At 58.5% G+C, this 26,303-nt stretch overlaps 1 protein-coding gene across 1 annotated transcript; it reads left to right on the top strand.

Moving 5' to 3' along the window:
• The first annotated feature begins 5,804 nt into the window (after window positions 1-5,804).
• On the top strand, window positions 5,805-26,160 carry GNAI2 (G protein subunit alpha i2). Its single transcript, XM_079712903.1, has 9 exons — window positions 5,805-5,929; window positions 20,090-20,132; window positions 20,773-20,914; window positions 21,087-21,247; window positions 22,977-23,105; window positions 23,517-23,646; window positions 23,731-23,884; window positions 24,256-24,470; window positions 25,158-26,160. The coding sequence occupies exons 1-8, from the start codon at window positions 5,812-5,814 to the stop codon at window positions 24,444-24,446; spliced, it is 1,068 nt and encodes a 355-aa protein (XP_079569029.1). The 5' UTR covers window positions 5,805-5,811; the 3' UTR covers window positions 24,447-24,470; window positions 25,158-26,160.
• The last annotated feature ends 143 nt before the right edge of the window (window positions 26,161-26,303 follow it).

Genomic DNA, 26,303 nt, shown 5'->3' with positions numbered 1-26,303 from the left:
GTGGGCTCAGTAGTTGTGGCTCGCGGACTCTAGAGCACAGGCTCAGTAGTTGTGGTGCACGGGCTTAGTTGCTCCACGGCATGTGGGATCTTCCCGGACCAGGGCTCGAACCCGTGTCCCCTGCATTGGCAGGCGGATTCTTTTTATTTATTTATTTATTTATTTATTTATTTATTTATGGCTGTGTTGGGTCTTCGTTTCTGTGCAAGGGCTTTCTCCAGTTGTGGCAAGTGGGGGCCACTCCTCATCGCGGTGCGTGGGCCTCTCACTATCGCGGCCTCCCCTGTTGCGGAGCACAGGCTCCAGATGCACAGGCTCAGTAACTCACGGGGCCAGCTGCTCCCTGGCATGTGGGATCTTCCCAGACCAGGGCCTGAACCCGTGTGTCCTGCATTGGCAGGCGGATTCTCAACCACTGCGCCACCAGGGAAGCCCCTGGCAGGCGGATTCTTAACCACTGCGCCACCAGGGAAGCCCCTGGACTGTTCCTCCTGCATACACCTCCCAGTGGCTCTCGTGTCACCCTGTTGAGTTACTCCAGAACAGTGGAGTTCATTTCCCTGTTTACGTGTTTGGTGTGCTCCTGAAGGGCAGGGTCCCAGCTCCCTTCCTCACCCTAAGGTTCTCAGCACAATGGCACACAGTAGTTTCACAGCAAACAGTAGTTGAACAGAGGACTCCTCCTTTCAGAGCCTCCTGCCTGTGTCAGGTGGAATCCCCTAGCCCCCAGAAACTTGAGCGTGGAGTGCTGGGCCCTGAGTTCTCCAGGCCAAAGCCAATTGAAGGAGGTGGATGACTGTGAAAGGGGACCCTGGACCCCAAGGCCTGCCAGGCTTGGGACTGTTTCCCTGGGGGTGAGAGAAGCCTGGGAACAGCGGTTTGGAAGGAAGGGGCAGAGAGGGCAAGGTGGCTGACTCCAATCTCAGAAGTGCTGCTGGGCTCAGAAGCAGGAAAGCGGAAGTGCACGGGATGTACTAGGAGGTGGAGCCTGGCTCAGGGTTGCAGGGAGGGAGCCAGCTCTGACCACTGAGATCTACAAACAGAAGTTGCTGAGGCCCTATCTGCAAAGCTGTGATTTAGTGGTACAGGGTCTATCTGGGGTCTCCCTACCATCTGAGAGCCATGGAGGTGGAGTGGCCAGGGTCCTGGACTTGACATCCCTGTGGGGTCCTGCCTGTTCTTGGACTCTGATGGGGGCAGACACACCCAGCCTGAAGCTGCCTTTGGGGAAGTTCTGGCAGCTTCCCCTTCCTGGAGTCTGTGGGCCGGGGTGTCGCCGCCCACTGAGGGGGTCTCCGTTCCTCACCCTGTTCAGCCTGGTGCACGACAGGAGCTCAGCACAAGCTGGACCTGCTCTGTGGCCTGTGGTGAGCCTCAAAGTTATCGTAGCTGTCCAGGTGAGCCAGTAGCTGCCACTTCTCCATTCCAGCTGGGATGCCATCCTTAGTTCTGCTGAATGTCATTTTACTGTCCTTTACGGTCTAGTTCAGGTGCTGCTGGACCAGCATGCACAGACGCAAGTCATGCCTCCTCTGGTGCCCATGAAGCCCTGGCTGGGCAACCATCCTCCGCCCCCAGAACAATGTCTCTTGAAAGGATGAAAGGACTCCTGGGTTCCCAAGTGTAAAGGAAGCAGCATGCCTGTGATGTCCCTCACTGGATGACCGTGGTTGCGTCCTGACCCCTTCTGGGTCTCAGTGGCCTCAGCTTCAAAGCCAGGTGTTTCTCTAGCTCTGACCGTTGATTTTCTCCCCAGCCCGTTCCCGAACCCACCCTCCCAATCCCTGTTCCCACTTCCCTCAGCGATCCTCTCCCTCTAATACTCCCCACACTACCTCCACCAAGAAGGCTCCCTGACCTTCCCAGGCACCATGAGTTTCTCCCCTCTCTGCACAAACAACTATGTTGAGTATTTTTATAGTGATGGCAGGATTAGTGTTTACACCTCTCCCCGCTCCAGGGGGAACCCCTGGAGGGGTGGGTTAAACTTGGATTCATTCGTTTCATTTGGCAAATATTTACCTGCCGCCCTCAAGGATTATGCTGTAAGGGGTCTGGAATCAGAGATCTGGGTGGGTGGGAGAGACTCACCACTGGGATAGTGGGATCTGGCTGGGGAGGGGAAGCCCCAGGACAATGGGAGTCAGAGATGCCCAGCTCACAGCCAGGGAATGAAAGATTGGGAGGAGGGAAGTGGGGGAAGGGAATGGGGGACGTGCAAGAGAATGGGGAGAGCAAGGCAAGTCAGATGGCTGGAGTGCTGGTGTGTTGCAAATGGAGGGAGATGAGGTGGGCCTTGGTCGGGGACAGCCCCTAAGGGGCCTGGCAGAAAGAAATTACTGTTATAACAACTCACCCCTACTGAGGGCGTTTTGTGTACCATGCACATTCTGAACATTTACCTACCTTTCCTCCCTTATCCGTGACCTCAGCCAGTGTAGTGGGTAGCTATTACTGTTAGGTCCATTTTACTGATTAAAAAAACTGAGACATGGGAATTCCCTGGTGGTCCAGTGGTTAAGACTCTGAACTGCCGGGCTTCCCTGGTGGCTCAGTGGTTAAGAATCCGCCTGCCAATGCAGGGGACACGGGTTCGAGCCCTGGTCTGGGAAGATCCCGCATGCCTCGGAGCAACTAAGCCTGTGCGCCACAACTACTGAAGCCCACGCGCCTAGAGCCTGTGCTCTGCAACAAGAGAAGCCATGACAATGAGAAGCCTGCACACCGCAACGAAGAGTAGCCCCAGCTGGCTGCAACTAGAGAAAGCCCCGCGCGCAGCAACAAAGACCCAACACAGCCAACAATAAAACAAACAAATAAATAATAAATTTATTAAAAAAAAGACTCGGAGCTCCCAATGCAGGCGGCCCGGGTTCGATCCCTGGTCAGGGAACTAACTGGATCCTGCGTGCTGCAACTAAGACCCGGTGCAGCCAAATTAAAAAAAAAAAATTAAAAAAACCCAAAACAACAAAAAACTGAGACACAAGGCGTTTCTGGTACTTGTCCAAAGTAATACGCAGCCGGCAGGTTTGTGGAGTGCTCCTCAGAGTCCCTGCTGTCAGTCACCACTGTGCCACCTCTGCCCCTGCACAGTCCAAAGCCGTGTGTGTGGGCTTTGTCCTCAGGGTACTGGGGAGCCACAGAAGGTTTGTGTGCAAGAGAGTGATATGGTTTCTTTCAGCAGGATCCCCTTGACTGCCATGTAGAGGATGGATTGTAGAGAAACAGGAGAGCCAGGGAGGAGGCTGGAGGCCTAGAATAAGGGACAGTGGGGACAGAGAACAGGGATGTATTTGAGGGGGAGTTAAGGAGGGCAAGAAACTGACAGGATGGGGCTTCCCTGGTGGCGCAGTGGTTGAGAGTCCGCCTGCCAATGCAGGGGACACGGGTTCGTGCCCCGGTCTGGGAGGATCCCACATGCCGCGGAGCGGCTGGGCCCGTGAGCCATGGCCGCTGAGCCTGCGCGTCCGGAGCCTGTGCTCCGCAATGGGAGAGGCCACAACAGTGAGAGGCCCGCGTACCGCAAAAAAAAAAAAAAAAAAAAAAAGAAACTGACAGGATGTAGGGGTGGGGAGCAAGAGTCATGGCTCTGGCTGGTGGGAGGTCACAAAGTGGAAAGCCCAGGAACAGGGGTTATTGGGGGTACCCGAAGTGTCTGGGCTTCAGAGCAGCGGTGGACATGGGGCTGGTGATTGGGGGAGAAGTTGGGCCTGTGGGGCTCTGAGCCCCTGGAGTGGGAGGTGTGTGACTGGAGGAGCAAACAGAGACTTCGCAGTAGCCCTGGGGACCCCCATGAAAATGGTGAGGGAGCAGCCAGGAGCACTGGATGCAGGGGTGCCTGGACTCTGTAGGAAGAGCACTTAACTGGAAGCGGGTGGCTAACTGGTGGGAAGAGTGCAAATACCACAGGAACTGGCTTAGGGCTGGGGGAAGCCATGCCTCCCAGTGGCCCTGTCCTGCCTCGCCTCCACTGACTGGGGTCTGTGTCTACCTACCTCTGGTGAGCCTAGCCTCCAAAGGACGGACAGTTTCTCCCTGTTGCCTGGCAAATGCTAGAGCTGTTGCCTGGCAACTGCTAGAGCTGTTGCCTGTTGCTAGGAGCAGGCTGGGGAGGCCCAAGAAGGGAGGATCAGCTCTCAAGCGAGGGGCGGGGCTGACAGGCGAAGAGGCCCACCTTGGAGCTGGGTTTGTAGTCTGTGTGGACAGGCTGTTTTCTTGGCCATGTGCACCCATTTTTACAGTGTGTTCTGTGGATTTGAAGCATTTTGGAGGCTGAGCCTATGTGTGGATGTATAGAGCATATCTCTGAATGTCTGTGTCCCTGGGTGGGCATTGTGTGTTTTCAACAGTTGCGCTGAGTGCTCATGGCAGGGCCTGCCTGAGCTTTGGCTCCAGGCAGGAGGGAGCCCTGCGGGAGCCATTTGAGGACTTACAGGCCAATGCCCCCTCAACAAGGGAGCCATTCAGAGAGGGACACATGGACATTCCAGGGAGAGCAGACTGAGGAATGGGAGTGGAAACAAGATGTGTGTCAAGGTGGTAAGGAGGGAGTCTGTGCTAAACAGGGGACTGTGGGTGGCTAAGCATTGATGACCAAGCATTGGTGGCCAGCTCCTTTCCCGGCTTTGTGGACCTTCCTTGTCTTTGGACTGGGGCCTCCCCAGCTCATGGCACTAGGGCCACACAGGACACCTTCCTGGGTAACCCTTGGCAGACTTTTTAAATGTCCATCGGAGGTTGGGGCTGTGGCCTCCTCCTGGAGAACAGAATCAGAAAGACTGAAATGTCCCCCTAGAAATGCTGCTGCCTCCACCCCACCTTTGTCCAGCCATGCGGTTGCAGCCACTGTCCAGGGGTGACAGGCCATAAGATCATGGCCACTTATGTTCCCAGAAGTCAGGTGGCACCTCTCTCTTTCCCTCTCTCTCTCTCTCTCTCCCTTGGGTCATGGTTGCTGGGTCCCATGATGGAGTCCAGGATAACTACCTGCAGGAGGATACCTCCTAGAAGATCAGAGAAGGATGGGTAAGTCTTGGATGATTAGAGGAGGTATCCCAGCTGAGGGAGACAGCCTGGGCAAAGGTGTTGAGGTGGCAGTAAACCTTTTTTTAAACTGCAACCTAGAGAGAGAAGGGGCCAACCCCGCTTTAAGACTAAGAAAGCCGCAGTCCAGAGAGCCTCCGGGGCTCTGTGGATCCTGAAACAAGTTTATTGGGTTCATTAACTTTAACAAGTGACGAAGACACGCCTCCTCTGCTCTGCTCGCCCAGCTCAGAGAACTGGTTCCTGCTCGGCCCCTGAGGTGCACTGGATCTCTATCCTCAGGCTACGAGATCCGCCCGCCCCCGCCGTCGGGCAGCGAAGGTCCAGCCGCCCCGCACCCAATCGGAGCCCGGCCCCGCCTACAGCCCGCCCTGCGCTCAATCCTTCTGGGCTAGGCTCTACCCCTACCGCTATCCCTTGGCGTGGCTCCGCCTCCAGCCCGAGCCGAGCTTGGGCCGCACCTAACTTCGCCTTCGCTCCGCCCTAGCTTCGCCTTCGCCAATCACCGGCCCCGAATCTCCTATGGCCCCCACCTCCGGCCCCGCCCCGTCCCCGTCCCGGGCCTGACTCGCTCCGGCCCCACCCCCCGCCCGCCCTGCGGTCGGTGCGCGGCGGCCTGGAAGACACCGCCCGCAGACGCTCGGAACTGCCGACCTGGGAGCTACCCTTAGAGGGCCGGCGGCGGGAGCGGAGTGAGTCGAGCGGGGCCGAGCTGGGCCGGGGCCGTGTGGGGGCCGGGCAGCGGCCGGGCCGGCGGACGGCGGGATGGGCTGCACCGTGAGCGCCGAGGACAAGGCGGCGGCCGAGCGCTCCAAGATGATCGACAAGAACCTGCGGGAAGACGGAGAGAAGGCGGCGCGGGAGGTGAAGTTGCTGCTGTTGGGTGAGGCCGCACCCTGCGCTGGGACCCCCGATTCCCCGCCCAAATCCCCGACTTTGACCTGAGGACTAGGGCTTCTAAGTCTCAGACTCGGCCTGGACCCCCACACCTGGACTTGAACCCCCCAAACCCACCTGGCAAGGACATACAAATAATGGATCAAAACTCTGGGTTGGCCTAGACCTCTGATCCATAGCCCAGACTCTCAGATCACATCCTCAACTCATCCCAGACCCCAAACCCCCAAATCCAGCCACCAGTGCCCCAACACCCGCTGCCCAGAACTCTGCACCAGCCACCCTTGCTGACCAACCTCGCAGATCCTCAGAGCCCCTGCCTGTCCTCTCATACTTCCCTAGACTTTACCCAACCCCCCAGAATCCCACTCGGCCCCCACCTTCAGGCACCACCTGTTCCCTCACCTGCTCCCCCTATTCCTATTGGGCATGAGTATCTCCAGGGCCCCTCCCAGGCTCCCAGTCACTCGCTCCTTCCCCCTCTGTGCCCCATCCCTACTCTGGACCCTATATCCTCCACCTGTGCACCTTGACCCCAAGGGACCTCTCAAGTGGGATGACTGCTTATGAGCTCTCTCTCCAGCCAGAACCCCCAAACCTTTAGAGACCCCTGCTCCCTGCATCTGGCCCACCAGCTCCCTCTCTGCACACATCTCTCCTCAAACCCTCTGCTCCCCTGCTCTTAAGTCCTCTCCCACACTCTGGCCTTCTCCAGGTTCCCCCACCCCTCCTACACCAGGTGGGCCGGGCTGAGTAGACTGGCCCCAGACCTCTAAGGGGCTGCACTGAGGCTCCACTGGTCATGTTGGGGGAGGGGACCTGGCCTTAAGCTTCCCAGCGAGTTCTGCTGAGTATCTGTTTCCCAGTTTCTAAACCCTGTCTGGGCCAGTGAGGGGGGCATCTGGGAGTAGGAGGGAGTGTGGAGGAGTTTGGGTTGCGTCGCCTCCAAGGCCAGGGAAGATGGTGGCTGCTTGAGGAGTGGGGGGAAGTGGAAGTGGTGAGACAGCCGACATATTGCTGCCCCCGGCGGGCGGGCCAAGGAGATATGCTGATAGGTGCTAGTCTTCCCGCACCCTTTCTGGGCCCAAAGGCCTGGGACGTGGCCTCCGGGGGTGGGTGGGCCTGTAGGATCTTGAGGCCCTGTGAGTGGTGGACCAGCTGGTTGAGTAGTTGGGGGCCTGCTGGGGGTGGGCATCTGAAGTGGATTTGTGCAAACGCTGCGGGCCTGGTAGTTGTCCCAGTCCAGCCTCCCCCTGGGAGCAGGTGTGGTGCCCAGTGGCGGCCTGATTTGGGGGGTTTCAGGCATGGGGGTGAGGGAGGCCCTCGCGGCTGCATTGGAGGCTGGACCTGTATGTGTGGGGGGTGTGGCCTCTCAGCCCCAGAGCTGCGTGGGGTCCCCAGGCTGTGAAAAGCGGGGCTTTTCATGCTGAGCGTATGGCCGAGGGACAGCGTGTCTTCCATCCTGGGCCCATCTGTTGACTGTCCCTGGGGGCCTGGCCTCAGGGGCACAGCCCCGGAGGTTTCAAAATGGCATCCGCTCCTCTGCCACTGCGGGGAGGAAGAGAAGGGGCGGGAAGGGGCGGCGGCCCAGCCTCCTGGGCTGTTTTGCGTTGGGCGCTTGCCTCTTCCTGTCTCTGCTGCGAGTGAGGCAGCGGCAGCAACGAGTGGGTGGCGACGCGGCGGAATGCCCATCGCTGCTGCCCGCTGGGCCTGGGGAGGGTACTGCTGCCTCCCAGTGCCCGGCCAGGGGGTCTCTAGCCAGCCCCTTCCCAGGCCGATTGCAGTTATGGCAGTGCTCGAGAAGATGTGGGACTGGGCCATGGGGCTCCTGGCCTGTTCTGTGTCCTGACCCCAACCCACCCACCAGTCTTGCTCCTTGGAGCCCGGCTCAGGTTTTAGGCCTGGCCACCCCTCCCATGCTGGGCCGGCAGCAACCAGGGGTGCAGGGCCCCCTAGAAATGCTCAGCATTTTCTAGACTGGGGAGTCCATCTCAGCATTCTGCCCTTCTGGCCTTTGCTTCCTCTGTGAAATGGGCTTCCTGGGTTTGGGCCAGAGGAGTGCTGTGCCCAGGATGGGGGCAACAGGGACCTCGTGGAGGTTCCTGTTGGGAGTGGGGAGTGGGGGCTAAGACCCTGCAGAGGATGCACTGTAAGGGGCTGGGAGACCAAACTTTGCCTGAAATTGAGGACTCAATCTGCCAGGACTGCCTGGAGGAGGATCCTGGCTGGCCATCCCTTTCCTATCCAGGTACAAGGAGGTGATGGGAGCCTAGCTGAGGCAGCTTCAGAGAGCTGGGTGCCTGTCCCATGTAGCGGAAAGACCTGTCCAGGCAACGGAACTCAGGCTGGGCAATTGCCAGCTTTGCCTCCCAGCCAGAACCACTCCTGCTGCCCCACCCGCATACTGGCTCCTTCCCGTCCTGGGTTGCCCTGCCAGCAAGCCGGCATAGTCACTGTCACAGTCACTGGGGCAAAGGCAGATGTGATACACACTAACTGGTGAGAGGGTTTTTTCTGGCAGCTTGGTAGGGGGAGCAGAGTTGCCGATACCAGCCCTACTTCAGCAATACCCCTGCCTCCACCCAGTTCAACTTGACTGACCAGCTATCCCCAGGTAGAATTTGGGGCCTCAGGCTGGGCATTTAGGGGAAAGTAAACCAGAGTGTGTGTGTTTAGAGAGTGACTTTGATTTATTTGGGCTCGTGTGGGCAGTCTACAGAGAAAGGAGAGACGGTGCCCATCGCTGGCCCCAGGAAGGCTTCAGGGTATAAATACAGCAGTTCTCTCTTGCCCCTGGGACTTTGTATCTGTTCCCTTCACTTGATGTACTTTTCCGCCGTTTCACTCCTACTTGATCTTTCTTCAAGACTCTGCTCAGGTATCGCCCCCCCAGGATCCTTCTTTGACAGACCCCCTTCTCCAAGGCTCCTCTGCCCCCCGCCCCCCCCACCCCCAGCACTACCCCCATCAGAGCGTGGTATTTGTCCGTGTCACAGCTGCCCTCCCTTGCGACAGGGGCAGGGCTGCATCCTGTTCATTTCTGAGCCTTCTGTGCCAGCATGGAGCATGATACCTATTGGGTGCTTCTTGTCTGTTTGTTGAATGAAAGAAGTGCTACTGGTGTGAACTTGGTCTTGGGGATGGGTAGATGGAGAAGCAAGATGGCGGTCACCGAGCCATCGCCTGCCATATCATGGGCAGGTGGCAAGGGCTCAGTGTAGGGCCAATGACCAGGACTGGGGAGTGGGGAGACTGAGGGAAAAGTTCTTCAGGCTGTTTCCTCCTGGTCTCATCAGGCTATGCTGGCACCTCAGAGACAGCCCTTATCCCACTCCATGCAGATCTCTTGCTGACGAGTGTGCAGCCTGTCACAGGGCACAGCACACCGTAGGGACTCCAACTGTTCATATGGGAGACTGGCTTTACATTCTTCCTTTCAGCTCAGGCTGTTTGGGGACTGTTGCAGGCCCGCTGTCTCTGCCACTTCAGTAGAGGCTGTCTAGCTCTTAGGGCTGGAGCTGCCCCGTAGTCATGTGGCTCAGACCAGAGTAATGCTGCAGAAGTTCTTGGCCTGGCCAGTGCAGAGACTGCACATACATGGGCTCAATTAAGTTCATCAAATGAAAAGGAAGGCAGTTTTGTGACCTTTGTCCCGTCTGTGTCTCTCACAAGGGGCCTGGCACACTGTAGGTGCCTATTCAGTGTGTATGGAAAGAGTGAAACTATTGCGGACATCCGTGAACAGGGATAAATAATTCTGGGGCTGCTGCTTGGGGCTTGGTGTAGCTGGAGTTAGTGGGAAGGGCTAGCCCAGGATCCTGGCTGGCTGGGTAATGGGTAGAGTCTAATGATGCCTATGAATGCAAGGGGGTTGCTTCCTGGAGAAGGGGTCCTCTGGATGGCCTTGAAAAATTAGCAACATTTGCCAGGGTCAGGCATTGGGGGCAGAGGGACCAACTCGGTTCCCAAGCCTTTGGGTGGGTGCTTCCTGGCCTGTGGGGAGGAGGGCTCACCCTCCTTAGACTGGCTCTTGGGGTCACACAGACCTAGGTTCAAATCCCAGCTCCACCTAGTGTACTGGCTGAGAAACCCAGTGACAGGTGAAATCCTAGTAGGTGACCCGCTCTCCATCCATAACCTGGGACACGGTGCCTGCCTACAGCCACAGGTGTTGTGGGGACAGTACACCAAAGTCTGGGGGTGTGAAAACAGGTGGGGGACCCTCTGCTGACTCCTGCAGAGCTGAGAGTTTGGTGGGGAGGGATCTCCCCAGCCTGGAGGCTGCCTGGCCACAGTATGGAGACCCTGGGAACCCCCTTCCTTTCCCTTAGGCAGCTGCTCACAGCAAGCGGGAGACTGAGGCTTGCAGACATTGAGTGCCATCTGGAGTGACACACTGTCCTGGGGACCTTAGGCCCAACCTCTGGGGACTGAGCCCCTTCCTGGGGGGTCTAGGGTTGGGGGTGTTGCAGGGCCCTGGGTACCACGTGGGCTGGTACCCAGGCCAGCCTCCAGCCTCCAGCCTCCCTATTCTCCCCATAGCCTTCACCATCCCACCATCCCGCTATCCTGCTATCCTGCCTTTGGGCTGGAGCTCATTAGCACTTGAATGGGGGGCGGGACAGCTTGGGCCTCTGAGTCTCTTCTTCCCACCCCTCCCCCAGGCTAAGCCAGGCTTTGTCTTCCTGAGTTGGTAGTGCAGTGCTGGGGCTACCAAGTTAGGGAGTGAGTAGGGGTCTAAGCCATTTCTGACCTCCTCTGCCTAGGTCCTGCTCAGGCCCCCTGGGCTCAGCCCCTGCCCATGACTCCACTGTTGGTGCAGCCAACATGAAAAGTTGTACCTCTAGGATAAGAGTGAAACTGGGTCCTTCAAGTGATACCCCTGAGCTGGGAGACTGGGTGAATAAGGGCGGTTTTGCAAAGGAAGTGACACTGGAGCTCAGCTGAGGGTATCCCAGGAGGGTTGGGGGTTGGAGAACCCCAGACAGAGGTCAGAGCGGGTGGTAAGGACAGAGGGAATGCTTGCCATTGTGGCTGGAAGCCAGTCGGGGAGCTCAGGCTTCCATGCCAGTTGGTGAGCTCAGGCTTCCATGCCAGGCCCTGAGGCAGCGTTAGGCCACCCACTGTGCTTGACTTGGAGCCTAGGCTGCCAGATGGGGACTGGCATGGTCAAGGACCTCTTTGGGTTGGCCCAGGGTTGGCCCTGGGCTGGCCTGAGCTGCAGGGTCACTGGGTAACATCATTGATATCCAGGCTTGCAAACATTGCCCAGTTGCCCAGCAAGTGACAGCAGGTAGCGCTGGGGGTGGGGCCTGATGGGATCCCAGTGAGGTCCCTAGGCTCCAGCAGAGCAGGGGCTGGCACTTGGGACAGCTTGGGCCAGAGGCAGGCACACTGGTCCTGTACAACCTGCCCTCGATCTAAGTCCCTAGATGTGTCTCTCTCGGTCTCTATCACTAGAAGCCACCCATTCTTTTGGCAGGAACAGGATGGAGGAAGCTTTGTCCACATAAGCCCTTAGCCTCTGAGGGACCAGGGGCTTGCCTCACCACATCCCCAGCAGAGGACGAGACAGTCCGACCCAGAGCCTAAGTGCTGTCTCCCCAGCAGGATGGGGGCAGGGGGCAGGCCAGCTTCTATCTCACCTTCCCAGTATCTCAGGGCAGGAGTCCTAACCTAAAAGTTCAGTGGGGGAAAGGAGTTAACAGGTTCTGGCCAGGCCACAGCTGATGGGCCTGCCTAAGAATGCCCTGGGGAGGGCAAGGACTAGGCCCTTTGATGGTGGCCCTACTACCTGCTGCTCTCAGGCAGCCCCTCCCTCAGCCACAGGTGCAGGGTGGGGCCCCCTCTGCCCAGCCCCACCCAGCCTCTCTAGCCTGTAGCTCTTGTTCTTACTAAACCCCAAACACTCCACCCTCACCCCATGCTGCTTTTGGGGCTATGGCCATCTTGGTGGTTGGAGGAATAATCTCCCTGGAATAACCACACATTCCCTAAACTGGGCTGGACCTTCAGTGTTGGCCTTCTGGGTACACTTCCAAGGCTTGGCAGTAAATGCCAGGCCAGTTTGAGCCAAAGCCTAGAGGTGGGATCACCTCTAGGTGAGAAGGTGTCCTTATGGCTCGGAGCATTCCGGGGTGCCAAGGCTGCTACAGCCTCAGAATATCCAGAGGGGGTGTTGATGGCAGCACCTACTGTGCCCCGGGCTGGAGGAGGGGCAGTGAAGTCTGCATGGCAGGGCTGGGCCTCTCAGGGAAGTGGTGTCCACACCAGAGGAAAAGGAGGAAGCAGCTGGAGGAGGAGGAGCCCAAAAGGGGAAGAGGCTAGAGAGCCGCTCACACTCTGCACTGGGGTTGGGAGTGTGAGCCAGGTCAACTGGGGGATTTAGAAGGTGAGCCCCACCTGTGCAGGCTCATCTGCATATCCCTGTGGGCGACCCTACTGGTAGTCACTGGGCTGGAGTCAATCTAGACAGCTCTGTCCCTTGTCCTGTCCCAGCAACCACTGGGCCCAAGATCTCAGAGAAGGTGGCGCCTCTGAGAAGGATTCCAGGCCCCTCCTTTGACCACAGGAAGTGGTGGCTGGGAGAGGGACGCCGGCAGGGGGGCTAGCAGGAAAGCAGAGGGCTGCTTCTGTGTTCCCGAGCAGCCATTGCCCTTCAAAGCCGGAAGGCCGGCTGCAGGCCCAGATGAATACCCGGAAACGGAGCAGCAGCCCCGGGATTAGCTCACTCTGGGTTTCCCCTGCCTGGGGGTAGACAGAGGGGCCCTTGATCCAGCCTAAGGAGTCCCCCCACCCCATTAGTCACTGGGCCTGGGGGTGCCTTCGCTGGGCCTCAGTTTCCCCTCTGGTGATAACAGCAGCTGCCTCTGATTGATGACTATCGTGTAGGGCTGGGTCTCATCGTATTTAACCCTGCGAGGCTGGGACTGACATTACATCCATTTCACTGATGCAGAAACGGAGGGTCCGGGACATCATGTGACTTATCCAATAAGTGGAGACACCAAAATGCGACCCAGGTAGTGACCCTGAGCACCTGCCCCCAACTATTGTCACCCCTCAGGAGCCTGTGCCCAGTTGGCAAGAACTGCTCAGTCAGGATGACAGGCAGATGCTCTGGGTGCTCGTGTGTTCTGCATATGCCTGGGGGGCCTCAATTCTTCTTTTAGGAGATTGAAAGGGGACCATCTGCCCAGGAGGATGGGACCCAAGACTCTGTGCGTGAATCTTTTTCCTGCTTAAAGCCAGAAATCTGCTGTGTGGCCATGGGGTGACCTCGTCCTAATATATCTGGCCCGTGTCCCCTCACCGGAATACTTAGGTCACAGTCAGGCAGCTTAGCACTTCACTCTTCCCCTAGCATTACACTTGTGCTTCCCACAACCCCCAGGCTTGGACTGAGAGCAGGCCTGAGGAAAGCTCAGAGGCTGTCAGAGTCCAGCATGGGGGCCCCTGAGCCTGGTCTGAAGACTGGGAGTTGTCCAGATGAGGAGCAGGGAAGAGTGTTTCAGCAGAGGGTCCCCACTAAGAGCAAAGCCCGTGCACGGTACTGTGTGGACACTGATATGTCTGTGGTGTGGGCTGGCTACAGCATGAGACGTAGTGAGGCCGGTCCTCATGCGACTTGGCCTCCAAAATCCAAGTTTTCTTGCCTTGCCTTCCCCCACGGAGGTTCCCAGGGTTTTGCTCTGGGTTGTCAGGCCAGGCCCTAGGGAACTGAGGAGCCTAAAAGCCTTAGGAGAGCTAGAGCAGAAGCAGCAAAAGCATCAAGGCGTCGGTGGGCCATGAGGCCACACACAAAGCTGAGAACATGCATCTTCACGGCCTGTCAAGACTTCGGGGCCCAGAGCGCCCACTCCCCCGTCTTCCTCACTGTGTGACCTCAGGCTGTCCTCTCCTCTCTCTGTGCCCAGTGCTGGGAGCTGTGATCTCTTGATTCTCAGCACGGTCCATGGCTTGTGAGCACATAGGCAAACTGCCCGCTTGGGCTGGACAGTTTGGGGTGGGTGTGAGGACCCAAGGGAGGCTGCTCAGGGCAGGCGTTGGGCTTGGCACACTCCCCTGAGGGGTACATTTCATAGATGGGGACACTGAGGCCCAGGCATGGGCATCTCACCCAGGGTCTACCACAGTGAATCAGGAAGAAAGGTGGGGGTTATTCAGATTCTTTGAAAACAGCAAAGCGATTCCTTAAATGAAGAAGCCTCAAGAAGAGGGGTGTGCCAATGGCCTGGCTCCTTGTATGACCTGGGCCCTGTCCAACACCGCCTGGCTCCTGTGGAGGGTGAGACCTGTAGCCTGAGTGGCCAACAGTGCACAGGTCTCAGGGCCTCCTCTCCTCCAGGGTGGCCTTCCTTACGCGGTGCCTCAGTTTCCCTCTGTACAGTGGGCAGGGCCCCACTGAGGGAGACACAGCCCTGTCCTGGAAAGCCCTCTCCATGTCTGGCAGAACCCGAGGCCTATTTCCCTTGCACAGAGAGCTCTGACTTGGCAGTAGCAGGCCAAGCCCTGTGTTGGTGCTTCCCTGATGGGCATCGTGAAGCTGTGGAAGCCGCTGGAGGCTTCCCAAGTGGCAGACCGGAGGGAGGGAGGTTCCGGGTTTGTTGGGGCACCTGGAGGAAGCCAAGGCCACGCACGTGGGTGGGGGGTGTCACAGGGTCCATCCAAGACCCACTGCCCGGCCCCTCACAGTGCCAGACCCCAGCTGAGCCTCCTTGGAGGGAGTGAGGGGGCCAAAGAGCAGCACCTGGAGGAAGGAAGAGACGCCAGGGGCGGGGCTTGGAGGGCCTTTGTCTGGCCGGGCCGTCTGCCCCTCCCTGCCGTCTCCATTGTTCCCTGGCGTGCCGCGTCTCTGCGGCCGAGGGCTTCCCAGGCTCGGGAGGGGCCCGTGGCTGCGGCACCTCCCCCAGCTGCCCCTAGCCGCGGCTGCTTTCCAGAAACCAATGCTCCTCTGCGCCGCCCAACCCCCACCTCCTCCACCGGGCCTCTGGCTGACGGGCTCCCCCTGGTGGTGGCGGGGCGGGACCCTAAGGCTGCAGGGGAGAGGCGGGAGCTATGGGGCCCCAGAACCGCAGGCTGCGCTGGAGACGTGGCACCTTCCTGGGATGACCGTGGGAGGTGGTGCCAGGGCTGCCTTCGGGGTGGGCTTCCCAGGGCTCACCCCTACCTTCCCCCAGTGCCCCCCCCAGGGTAGGCCGGGGGAGGGGGTTGGGAGGGGGGCGGTGGGGGCTAGGGGGCGGGCCCATGCTGTGGGTTTGAGCTGGGCTGCTGCCCGTCTACCCTGTGGTCCCAGCCACTGCCGCTTCTGAGAATCTCTGCCCTCAGGCCTGCCACGTCAGTTGGCTGCTCTCCCAAGCCCCACATGTTCCAGGGGAGCCCACCAGCCTTCTGGATGAGGAGAGCCAGTGAGCAGTGTCTGCGGTGAGGCTGCTGGGCGGGAAGGAGTACCCCGCTGTGGAGAAGTGCCGGGTTGTGAAGGGAAGTGACAACTAAGAGCAAAAAGCCAGCAAAGGAGTGAGTGGCTCTGACTCTGGTCCCAGGTTACACAAGTCCCGCCAGGGAACCACCACTGCTGAGTCAGCCTCTTAGCCACTGGTCATTGCCCTGTGCTGTGCTTTGTCTGAAAGCCTCAGAAACTCACCTTCAAAATGAGATGGTCACAGCAGGCCCCTCTGCAGGCTGCGGTTGCAGTGACCTATGCAGCGTGGTCACTGTGGGTTGCAGGAAATGAGAGGTTTGGGGAAATCTGTCATCTTCCAAAGGGTAAAAGAAATAGCGATAATTACTTTGATCTGAATGCTCACCGTGTGCCGGGCACTCACCCATCTCCTCGGACGAGATAATGGTGGTATCCTGTTTCACAGATGAGGTGCCAGAGGAAGGGCAGGATAGGGCTGCAGCTCTTGGAGATCTCAGGGAGAATCGGGGTGGACACCAGGGCTCTGGCAGGTCTGGACCTCCCTCTGGGAGAGGATCTGAAAGTGAGAGATGGGCCTGCTGGTTACTCGAGGCTTCACAGCTTCTGCAGAAGAGAAAGTGGGGCCAGAGAGGAAAGCGGCATGTCAGGGAATCCCTGCAGGACAAAGCCTTGTCTGGGAGGAAGAGGGTTCAAGATAGACGACAGCAGAGACCTGATGTTGGGGCTTGGGATCAGCATCAAGCCATTGGACCAGTGGCCCTGTCTCTGCTGCAGAGGCCCTGCTGGCCTTGTTCAGGCGGGTGGAGCCGTTGTTTCTCCCTTCCCCCATCTGTTCCCTCCTCCATTGGGGCCCAGCGCTCCCAGAGTGGAAGCAGATGTTCTAATGCAGAGCAGCCGCTGTCGCCCAGCACATCTCGGCAATTACTGCCTGCCCGCTGGGAGCCCAGCAGCTGCGCCCCAGGGCAAGGGCTGCAGAGGTTTCTTCCTTGGTGGGAAGAGGTATGGCCCTGTGGGAACACTGAGGGCACCCCAGGGATCCTCTGTGAGTCCCTCTGGTCTCAGCTGGAGAAGGAACGCCTGGTGGGCCTGTTGTGGGTAGGAGACTCCTGGCACCTTCTACTGGCTGAGTTCCCCCCACCCAGCACCTTTGCAGCAATCCGGATCCAGCTAGTGAAGCCCCCTTCTCTGAAGGGAAGGTGCAGGGCTGGGTGGGGAGAACTGGGTGCCCAGGATTAGCAAGGTACAAGCAAACTCCGCTCCAGGTACCAGCCTATCTAACAGGGGAACATCATCAGGCCCCGATGGAAAAGGAGTTTCTGGGGCATCTAGCTTGTGGGCTGCCCGAGAACCAGGGTGTCCACCTGGATATCATGCTTTGGCCCCACCCACCTCTGTCCCTTGATCTGTAGCTGCTCCTGGGCCATGCCTCTGATTCTGTCCTGGTGTTCTCCCCTGCTTTCTGCTTGGCTGCCAGCATCACACCCTTGTCCTGCCACTTAACTCCTTCCCTCTTGAGTCACAGCTGCTGGAAGAACAACGGGACTGCTTTGAGTCCAGAGATGGGGGCTCCATGACCTTGGTTTGTCCACCTGTCAAATGGGAGTTGTTCTGCAATGACCCCTGCTGGGGGCAGAGAATGTCTTCCTAACTCTTTAAAGGGAGAGGAAGGGAGAATGAGGCTTGAAGGGGACAGGGAAGGGAACCTCAGTGTCTGCCAGGCCTGCCGCGGCTAGGCAAATCAGATGCAAAGCAAGTTTGTGCTGTCATCCCCATCTCTGGGCAGGGTCATGGAGTGGCCCACACCCTTTACCAAGAGAGTAATCAAAGGGCCAGACAAGGAGACTGATGCCTCAGGTGGATGGTGGTCCCAAAGTCACCCTCACCTGTGGTCCCCTACGCCCTGGAGATCTACCTGCTCTGAATCTCAGTTCGCCTGGCTGGGGATGGCATGACCGATCTGACCCATCACTTTGTATCCTTGGCCTCCACTCTTGCACTGGCTGAGATTTGTGGCTCCTGGGTCTTCCTTTGCTCCAGGATGCTCCCTCCCTCCTGCTCTGTGGGAGCAAGTGACTAGGTGGGAAGGACAGCCAGGCGGTCACCTGGCCCTCGTGGTTAGCCAGTCCAGTGCTGTCCTCCCTGCCCCATGGATATTCTGGGCCCTAGGGAAAGGGCCTCAGTGATTAGGCATCACCATCAGGCCTTCCCAGGCCCTCTCCCCATGTCCCCACTCTGCAGGTGGGAAGTGTTAGTGTGAGGGGTCCTAGCTGTTCCCCTGCCATGCACAGCCCAAGGGAAAGGGAGGGATGCTGCCATTGACCAGAGCCCACACCCAGGGGAATGCACTGGGACTGGGGCCTCTAGTGCCCAGGGGCCGACCGATAGAGGGGCTCGTGCCCCAGCCTGCCCAGAGCCTGCCCATCTGTGCCACCCCCAGTGCTCCCCTATCCTGGGAGGCAGGCCTGGGACAGTCAAGCCCAGTGATTCCAGGCAACTGGTGGCGTTTGTGAGGCCTTCTCAGGGAGGTCCCTGGGTTGTGGACATGCCCAGGCTCACAGCTGTGAAGCCCGCAGCTGCACCTCGGTTTCCTCCTGGTCAGTGTGGATCTGGGGTGGGAGGTAGGGGGAATGCAGGCAGGGGCCTCAGCAGGGTCTGCTGCTTTCTCGGAGGGCACTGCAGAGACTCAGACCTGTGTCTGCCTGGGAAGTAAACCCAGTGGCAGGGACTGTGTGGCCCAGCCACAGTACCAGGCATGCAACGCTGCAGGGTGGGCCACCTGCAGAGGGGCTATAACCATGTGACAGCAGCCTCTCTCAGTTTCCTTTTTATAAAAAAAATTTTTAAATTTAAAAATTTTATTTTTTGGGGGCTTCCCTGGTGGCGCAGTGGTTGAGAGTCCGCCTGCCGATGCAGGGGACACGGGTTCGTGCCCTGGTCCGGGAAGATCCCACATGCTGTGGAGCGGCTGGGCCCGTGAGCCATGGCCGCTGAGCCTGCGCGTCCGGAGCCTGTGCTCTGCAACGGGAGAGGCCACAACAGTGAGAGGCCCGCGTACCACAAAAAAAAAAAAAAAAAAAAAAATTATTTTTTGGCCACACCCTGCAGCTTGCGGGATCTTAGTTCTCCGACCAGGGATCGAACCCGTGCCCCCTGCATTGGAAGCACAGAGTCTTAACCACTGGCCTGTCAGGGAAGTCCCTCAGTTTCCTCATTTGCGAGGTAGGGGTGCGAGTAGAGCTACCCCCGGGGCTTGTTGTGAGGTTACTTAGTGGGCGTGATAGGCGTAGAACAGCATCTGACACACAGGGAGCACTATTCACAGCTCGGCCGTGATCATCATTGCTGATGTTATTGCTGCTTGTGGTAGTTTGTGTGTTAGCCCCTTCATCCTCTGAGGTTGTCTTAACCAACGCTGAGGGATATGGGAGCCAGAGTCCTCAAGTGTGACTTCCCCACAGACCCCACCACACACCCTGCTGAGCTGCTCAGAGGGACAGACCCGCCACAGTGATCAGGAGGGTTGGGACACACGTAGGTGGGGCATGGGGCAGCTGTGCCCAGCAAAGAGAACTGCATGGGCAAAGGCCTGGAGTTGGCAAGAGGAGATGCCTGGCGGTGACGGGGCAGAGCAAACAGTCTGGGCAAAGGCTGGGAGGGAAAGCCAGGCCAAGCTGAGGTGCGCTCTACTTGGAGCTCAGGACAGGGAGCGAGCCACAAAGGGAAGAGGTGAGACCCTGCCTCCACCCCATCCATCCCCCAGCCAGGAGTTGAGTGGTCTCACACTTCCCTGCAGACTCCCTGGGGAATGCAGATTTCTGGGCTGCACCCCTCGAGATCTGGCTGTGTGTCTGGGATGGGGCCTGGGAATCTGCTTTTAAAAAGATAAAAACAAACAAAAAAAAACACCCTTCCAAGGCATCGTCCTGCAGCATCTGAGCCACATTTTGAGAAGGGCTGGGCAGGCCAGGCGTCATCGTCGTACATGTCTCCCTGCCTTTCTGAATCCTGGCTACGTGATCTTGGGCCAAGACTTTAATTTTCTGAGCCTCAGTGTCCTTGTCTGTAAAATGGGAGAAACAGTACCTATCTCTGGGGCTGCTATGACAGTCACAAGAGACAGTGCCAGCAAATCCCTCAGCAATGGCCAAAGAAATACAGGATGGGGCTCTACTCAGAGCAGACATGGGCCCAGTGAGCAGGGCGCTGGGCCTTGGGCCATGTCTGGGAGTCAAGGGTATGACGCCATGCCCGGATCCAGGCCCCTTGGCAGCTGCAGCTCAGAGTGGAGGGAGAGAGGGCTGCTGCCCCGTTGGAGTGAGCAGGGCTCCTCTGCTAGCTGTGCCTAGGCGCCATGTTGGGGAGCACTAGCCGCAGAGTGGCAAACCTGCATGTGTGAGGTTGACAAGGTGACTCCTGAGCCTCAAGTCTCCAGCCGAAGCCCCTGAACTCAACCAGGGCAGTGGGGAGCCATGGTGGGCAATGGACCTTGTGGGAAGCGAAGGCCTGGAGTGAGTCCACCATGGGATCCAGGTGGCCGAGGTTGCCTTCACCCCTGTGGCCCTGCCAGCTGCACCCCTGGTAGCTCTGCTGCCCACCAGGCCCGACTGCCTCCATCTCACTGTGCAGTTGATGGGGAGGGTGAGTTCTGCCTCCAGGCCACGTGACTGACTTACCTCTGTAACCCCACTGGGCCTGCTCCCTGACCAACTGTGCCCTTTGTTCCAGGTGCTGGGGAGTCAGGGAAGAGCACCATTGTCAAGCAGATGAAGTAAGTGCTGTGTGCGGGAGGCAGCCTCCAAACCTTGATTTCCCCTCTTCTTCCTCTAGGCCTGTACTGGGTCCAGTATACCCAGCCCAAGTATAGGCCCAGCCATGTTAGCCAGGTCCAGGACCTTCCCAGAGGCAGCATCCATCCTCAGGTCCCAGTGGTTTACAGGCAGTTTCCCCCTTTCTATTTTTTTTTAATTTTATTATATTATATTTATTATATATATAAAATATTATATTTTATTTTTGGCTGCATTGGGTCTCCGTTGCTGCGCACGGGCTTTCTCTAGTTGCAGCGAGTGGGGGCCACTCTTCATTGCGGTGCACGGGCTACTCATTGCAGTGGCTTCTCTTGTTGCTGAGCACAGGCTCTAGGCGACGCGGGCTTCAGTAGTTGCGGCACGCGGGCTTCAGTAGTTGTGGTGCACGGGCTTAGTTGCTCCGCGGCATGTGGGATCTTCCCGGACCAGGGCTCGAACTCGTGTCCCCTGCATTGGCAGGTGGATTCTTAACTGCTGCGCCACCAGGGAAGTCCAGTTTCCTCCTTTCTGAAGTAGGTCTCTCCAGGCCCCAGCAGCCCCAGGCAGCCATGTGAGGTCCCTGTGCCCTGTACACCCTAACCCCTGACTCCTGGCTGCCAGGATCATCCATGAGGATGGCTACTCAGAGGAGGAATGCCGGCAGTACCGGGCAGTCGTCTATAGCAACACCATCCAGTCCATCATGGCCATTGTTAAAGCCATGGGCAATCTGCAGATTGACTTTGCCGACCCCTCCCGTGCGGTACGTGGACTCCCCAACCCTGCCTCCCTCCCATAAGGCTTCAGGGCAAGTCTTGTCCTGGGGAAGCTGAGAACACCCCAATCTGGGCCTCATTCCGGAGGCCTCCCTGCCTCTGACAGGTGGGGTGGGGGTGTGCTCCTGCGACTAGCTGACCACTCACTGCTGTGCCCAGGACGACGCCAGGCAGCTGTTTGCACTGTCGTGCACGGCTGAGGAGCAGGGCGTGCTCCCTGAGGATCTGTCCGGTGTCATCCGGAGGCTCTGGGCTGACCATGGTGTGCAGGCCTGCTTTGGCCGCTCGCGGGAGTACCAGCTCAACGACTCTGCCGCCTAGTGAGTACTCCAAGGGGCTGGGCTGGGGGTGCAGTGTGGGGAGACCTGGACTATAGCCTGAACCAGAGGGCCTGAGCACCCTTAAAAAGATACTACCAGCCTCTGTTCATGAAGCTGCTGACTGTCAGCCAAGGTCTTGGTGATCTTGGGTTTGGCCTGGTGCAGGGCTGTGGAGGGACATCCAAACAGATGGTGCCACCCAGATAGGCTGCTGGCCCTGTACTCTCATCTCTCCTCTCCTACCTCTGCTTAAGCCAGTCCCTCTGTCTGAACAGCTTTCCCAGTCCCACTGCCCATCCCATCCTGAGCCCACCCAGAGAGGGGCTGGACCTCTGTGAAGGTGGGTGGGAGGCCGGTCTTGCCTGGCCATGGCGCCCGAGCCCTGCCCCAGTCACATGGACAGCCGTCCCACTCTCCCTGCAGGGGCCTGAATGCACTTGTGAGTGCACGCCCCCCACAGGAGCTGCAGGGTCACAGCCAAACACTGCAGGGGGACTCCCCAGAGGTCACAGGCTCAGTGCCAGCAGAGCTTTTGGGTCCTGGAGGCAAGGAGGGGTGGGTCCTATCAACCACTGCCATCTCAGTGCCCAGGATACTCAAGGAGGGCAGGGTAGGGCCACCTTCCGGCTACTTCCCACTCCTCCATCCTTATCCCTGTTCTTCACTCCCCAACATTAAGTTCCCACCTTGTGCCCAGCACTGTTCTGGGTGTGGGGATTCAGCAGTGAACATGGGCCCTGCCCTCCCAGGCAGGTTTATGCCATGACAAGATCACCCAGAGGTGGGCAGCAGATTGGAAAACTCCAGGGACCAGGCATACTGCAGCCCCTCCTCACAGCAATCCTCCAAGGCTGCTGTGGGGCAGTGGGTCCCTGGGGTGAGCCCACCTGTTGGGGACAAGGGAAAAACTAACGGGGAACCCACCATGAGACCTCTGGGCTGGAAGCTCTCAGTAGCGGGCAGGGTGCAGTTTGCAGGTCACAGCACATGCGTCATGGTCCCCCATAGCCCTTCCTGTTTTTCTGTTCTGTCTCTGCGTCTCTGAGGTCATTTCCCTCTGGCCTAGCTGCTGGTGGGAGCCAAGGGCTCGCCCCAGCAGCCCTGCCCCAAGAGCAAGACACTGGTACTGGGCAGTGGCTGGGGGGCCTGGACCCAACCCCCAGGACACAGCAAGGATATTGAGGCAGGCAGCAGAGCTGGTCTCAGGGCTTGGCCGGGGCAGCTTGGATACTAATTAGGAGAGCTGGTAATGAGGAGCCCCTGGGACCCCCGCCAAGCGAGTGTTCATGCCTTCCCCCTGAGGATCCCAAATTTTACTGGGCAAAGAGCCCACTGGGCCTGGCAGGCCCCAACCTGCATCGAAGGACATGCCAGGCTGCTCTGTGGCGGGTGCCGTAATTACGCCGATTAGCGTCCTGGATCTCTCACTGAAGGACTAGTTTGCCCCCTCCCACCGCCCTCACCTGTAGTTCCACCACCCTGGATCTTGTCTGACGCAGGCCTGCCTCAGACCTGGGTGCTGGGTCTTGGCTGGCTAGCCACAGAACTGCCCCTCCTCCCCGGCGCATTCCACAGGCAGGAAGCAGGGGTGCTAGTGCAGGTTTCCTCATCTGAGCAGTGAATGCAGTGCAGGCAAGGGTTAAAGAGGCAAGGGCTATGCCTGGGAAATGAGGGGATGGGAGGGAACGGGGCCCGGTGGCCCCCACTGATCCCCCACCCCCCATCCCAGCTACCTGAATGACCTGGAGCGCATTGCACAGAGTGACTACATCCCCACGCAGCAGGATGTGCTGCGGACTCGCGTGAAGACCACGGGCATCGTGGAGACGCACTTCACCTTCAAAGACCTACACTTCAAGTGAGCGAGCATGTGGGCAGGGTAATGGGGCAGGAGCTGCCAGCCTTGCGGGTGACAGGGAAGAGATCCTCACTCCAGGGCCTGCCGATGGCTGTTGGGAAAGAGGGCTGGTCCAGGATCCGCAGCCCCACTCTGAAGTTTCTTAAGGCTTTGTGGTTGCCAGCAGCTCACACCCTCTGCTGACCCTGCCCCATGTGGAGGCAGCCTACCCTGCTGACCAGCCTGACCCTTCTGGGCCAGACGTGCCCTGGCCTAGAACCCCAGGGGTAAGGTGGGCCAGCGTGGATGATTCCATGGAGGCAGCCGCCATACTCTGAGCAGGCCTCTGTCCTCAGTCGGTCAACCTGTGAAATGGGGCAGGGACCTTCTCCCAGAACTCCCTTCTCTGGAGCTAAGGTACTGTGTCTGCAGGATGTTTGATGTGGGTGGTCAGCGGTCTGAGCGGAAGAAGTGGATCCACTGCTTTGAGGGCGTCACAGCCATCATCTTCTGCGTAGCTTTAAGCGCCTATGACCTGGTGCTAGCCGAGGACGAGGAGATGGTGAGAGGCCCGGAGGCCACTGGGGGAGGGTGGGGGCAGTGGTGGGGGTGGGGGCTGGTGCTGAAGGCGCTGTCCTGCTCCCAGAACCGCATGCACGAGAGCATGAAGCTGTTTGACAGTATCTGCAACAACAAGTGGTTCACGGACACGTCCATCATCCTCTTCCTCAACAAGAAGGACCTGTTCGAGGAGAAGATCACACACAGCCCCCTGACCATCTGCTTCCCTGAGTATACAGGTGTGGGGTCTGGGCCTCTGGGGAGGAGCTGGTGGTGACCAGGTGGCCCACGGGCGCCCCCCGCTGGACAGAAGGGTAACTGTGGGACACGCGCAAGGGCTGGTGCCTCACAGGCTTATATATCGATACTTGTGTCTGTACACCCCAGGGCCCTTCTTAACACACTCAGGCATGTACTCTGTACGTCACTGAGCATCCTCCTTCACACAATCAGGTGCCCCTCTTTGCACACTCAGACGTGCCTGTGCCCTCTCACAATTGTCACACGTTATATGCTTGTCAGTTCACACGCATAGAATCTCGCTCTACCTGTGGGACAGGCCTGCCTGCTGCACGTGCAGCACGAGTCCTCACCATTTTGTCTCCCACAGGGGCCAACAAGTACGATGAGGCAGCCAGCTACATCCAGAGCAAGTTCGAGGACCTGAACAAGCGCAAGGACACCAAGGAGATCTACACGCACTTCACGTGCGCCACTGACACCAAGAACGTGCAGTTCGTGTTTGATGCTGTCACCGATGTCATCATCAAGAACAACCTGAAGGACTGCGGCCTCTTCTGAGGGGCAGCGGGGCCTGGCAGGATGGTGAGCCAGAGGGGGCCGGGCAGGGAGGAACAAAGTGGGGCCACTGAGCCCAGAGAAGGGACACGGTTGGGGCTGGGGAAGGTCCAGGTGGGGGTGGTGAACTTGGACACCCTCTAGGAGATCCTAGGGCAGGGGAGGGAGGCACAAGGTGCTGAATCAGGAAGGCGACCGAGTGCAGGGCACTGAGGAGGTGGCACAGGTAAGCCTAGGCTCCGTTCTGCCCATTGGTCCAGACAGCAGAAATCCCTGGTTGTGTCCTGGGACAGAACTAGAGGGCTGTCCCGATTTTCCTTGGAGAAAACTCACTTTCTCACCCACCAGGCCACTGGCCTAGCCTGAAGGATCTAGATGACAGAGGGGGCCCAGCTGCCCCAGCTGCCCGCCACTCAGTATGACCAGCTCTGCACTCATCCCTGCTTTCTTCCCTTCGGACCTATCTGAGGGCCCTGGTCTGAGGCTGGCCCCACCAGCCCTGGGAGAGGTGGGGAGGATTCTGCCAGTGCTACAGTCTCCCCTCCCCCACGTAACCCAGCAACACACACTGGCTTCTGGGCGGCCACTGTGTCCCTGGTAACGAGTGGGTGGGGAAAAAGGAGAAGGGTCATTGTCTAGGGAGGCGGGAGGAGAGACACACACTGGCTACCTCCCTCCCTCCCGACCCATGCCCTGACTGTCCCCCACCTCCAGGGCCACCGCCGACTCTGCTCCCCCCCAGCCCCTGAGGAAGATGGGGGCAAGAGGACCACGCTCCCCGCCTGTCCCCCTGGCCGCTTTTCCCCTTCTCTCCTCTCTCTGTTCTTGGCTTCCCCTCTCCCCTCCCTCAGCTCCAGAGACTTGGGGGAAGGGTTGCCACAGGCCTCCCTGTTTGAAGCCTGCCCTTATCCCAGGTGTAGGGAATGGCCACCGTACCCTCTCCTGGCATCTGTTCTGGTTTTAACTGTTGTCTTGTTCTGTGATGGGGGAGGGGAGCACATGCTGAGTCTCCCAAGGCCTGTGTTTGGAGGGGCACCCACTTCTCCAGCCTGGGACCCCTGGCTTCGCCCAGCACCAGCCCCTGACCCAACCCAAGTCCAAATGTTTACAGGGAGCCTCCTGCCCCCACCAACCCCCTCCCCTAAGCCACTCGGAGGCCCCAAAGGAAAAAGCACAAGAAGCGTGAGACGCCACCATTCCTGGAGACCACAGTCCACCGGCTCATTCTCGTAGCTTTTTTTTTTTTTTAAAAAAAAAGAAAGGCAAAGGGAAAAAAAAAAAAAGAGAGAGAAGACTGCAAACCTAGAAAACTTTTTAGAAAAAAAACTATTTAAAACTGTCAGGTCCTGACCAGCACCCACCCAACCCCCTTCCCATGATTCCGTGCCTTGAGTGTGTCTGCGTGTTTACACCCATCCCTCTGCTGGTTGCCCCCTGTGCGGGCGGTGCCCCTGCCCTGCCCTCTACAGAACTGAGTTTCAAGGGCTGTTCCAGACAACTGCCAATGTCACTGAGGGCCCCGCCCCAGCGGCCCTGGGCCCTGGCTCCATTAACCTAAATGTAGCTCCTTAGCGCTAACCTAGGAACCGCCGCTGCCTGCTGAGGGGCCATGCCCCTCATGCCCTCACCCCAGGCCCGGGTCCTTCAGTGTTGAACACTTCCTTGCTTTTTTCACATGTTTTATGGAATTGTTCACCTGGTTTGAAATAATAAAATGTAGAAAGAAAAAATACCAAGAACTGCTCGGCATTCTTCTCTCCAGGGGGCAGAGACCCAGGCTAAGATGTGCCAAGGTGATGGTAGTCTGGACCTGGATCCTCACTTGTGGCAGGGCCCTGGGCACTCAGCTCGCAGGTCATA

Source organism: Hyperoodon ampullatus (genome assembly GCF_949752795.1).
Source record: "Hyperoodon ampullatus genome assembly, chromosome: 10".
Classification (NCBI taxonomy): domain Eukaryota; kingdom Metazoa; phylum Chordata; class Mammalia; order Artiodactyla; family Ziphiidae; genus Hyperoodon; species Hyperoodon ampullatus.
The sequence above is the reverse complement of the archived record's forward strand: the minus strand, read 5'-3'. Positions and strand labels throughout refer to the sequence as shown.

What these genes read in the sequence shown, in the direction of transcription:
- GNAI2 (XM_079712903.1), top strand. Translation starts at nt 5,812, where the DNA reads ATGGGCTGCACCGTGAGCGCCGAGGACAAGGCGGCGGCCGAGCGCTCC. An exon ending in CTCAACGACTCTGCCGCCTA is followed by an intron (nt 21,248 to 22,976) that starts GTGAGTACTCCA and finishes CCCCCATCCCAG; the next exon opens with CTACCTGAATGACCTGGAGC. An exon ending in CTGCTTCCCTGAGTATACAG is followed by an intron (nt 23,885 to 24,255) that starts GTGTGGGGTCTG and finishes TGTCTCCCACAG; the next exon opens with GGGCCAACAAGTACGATGAG.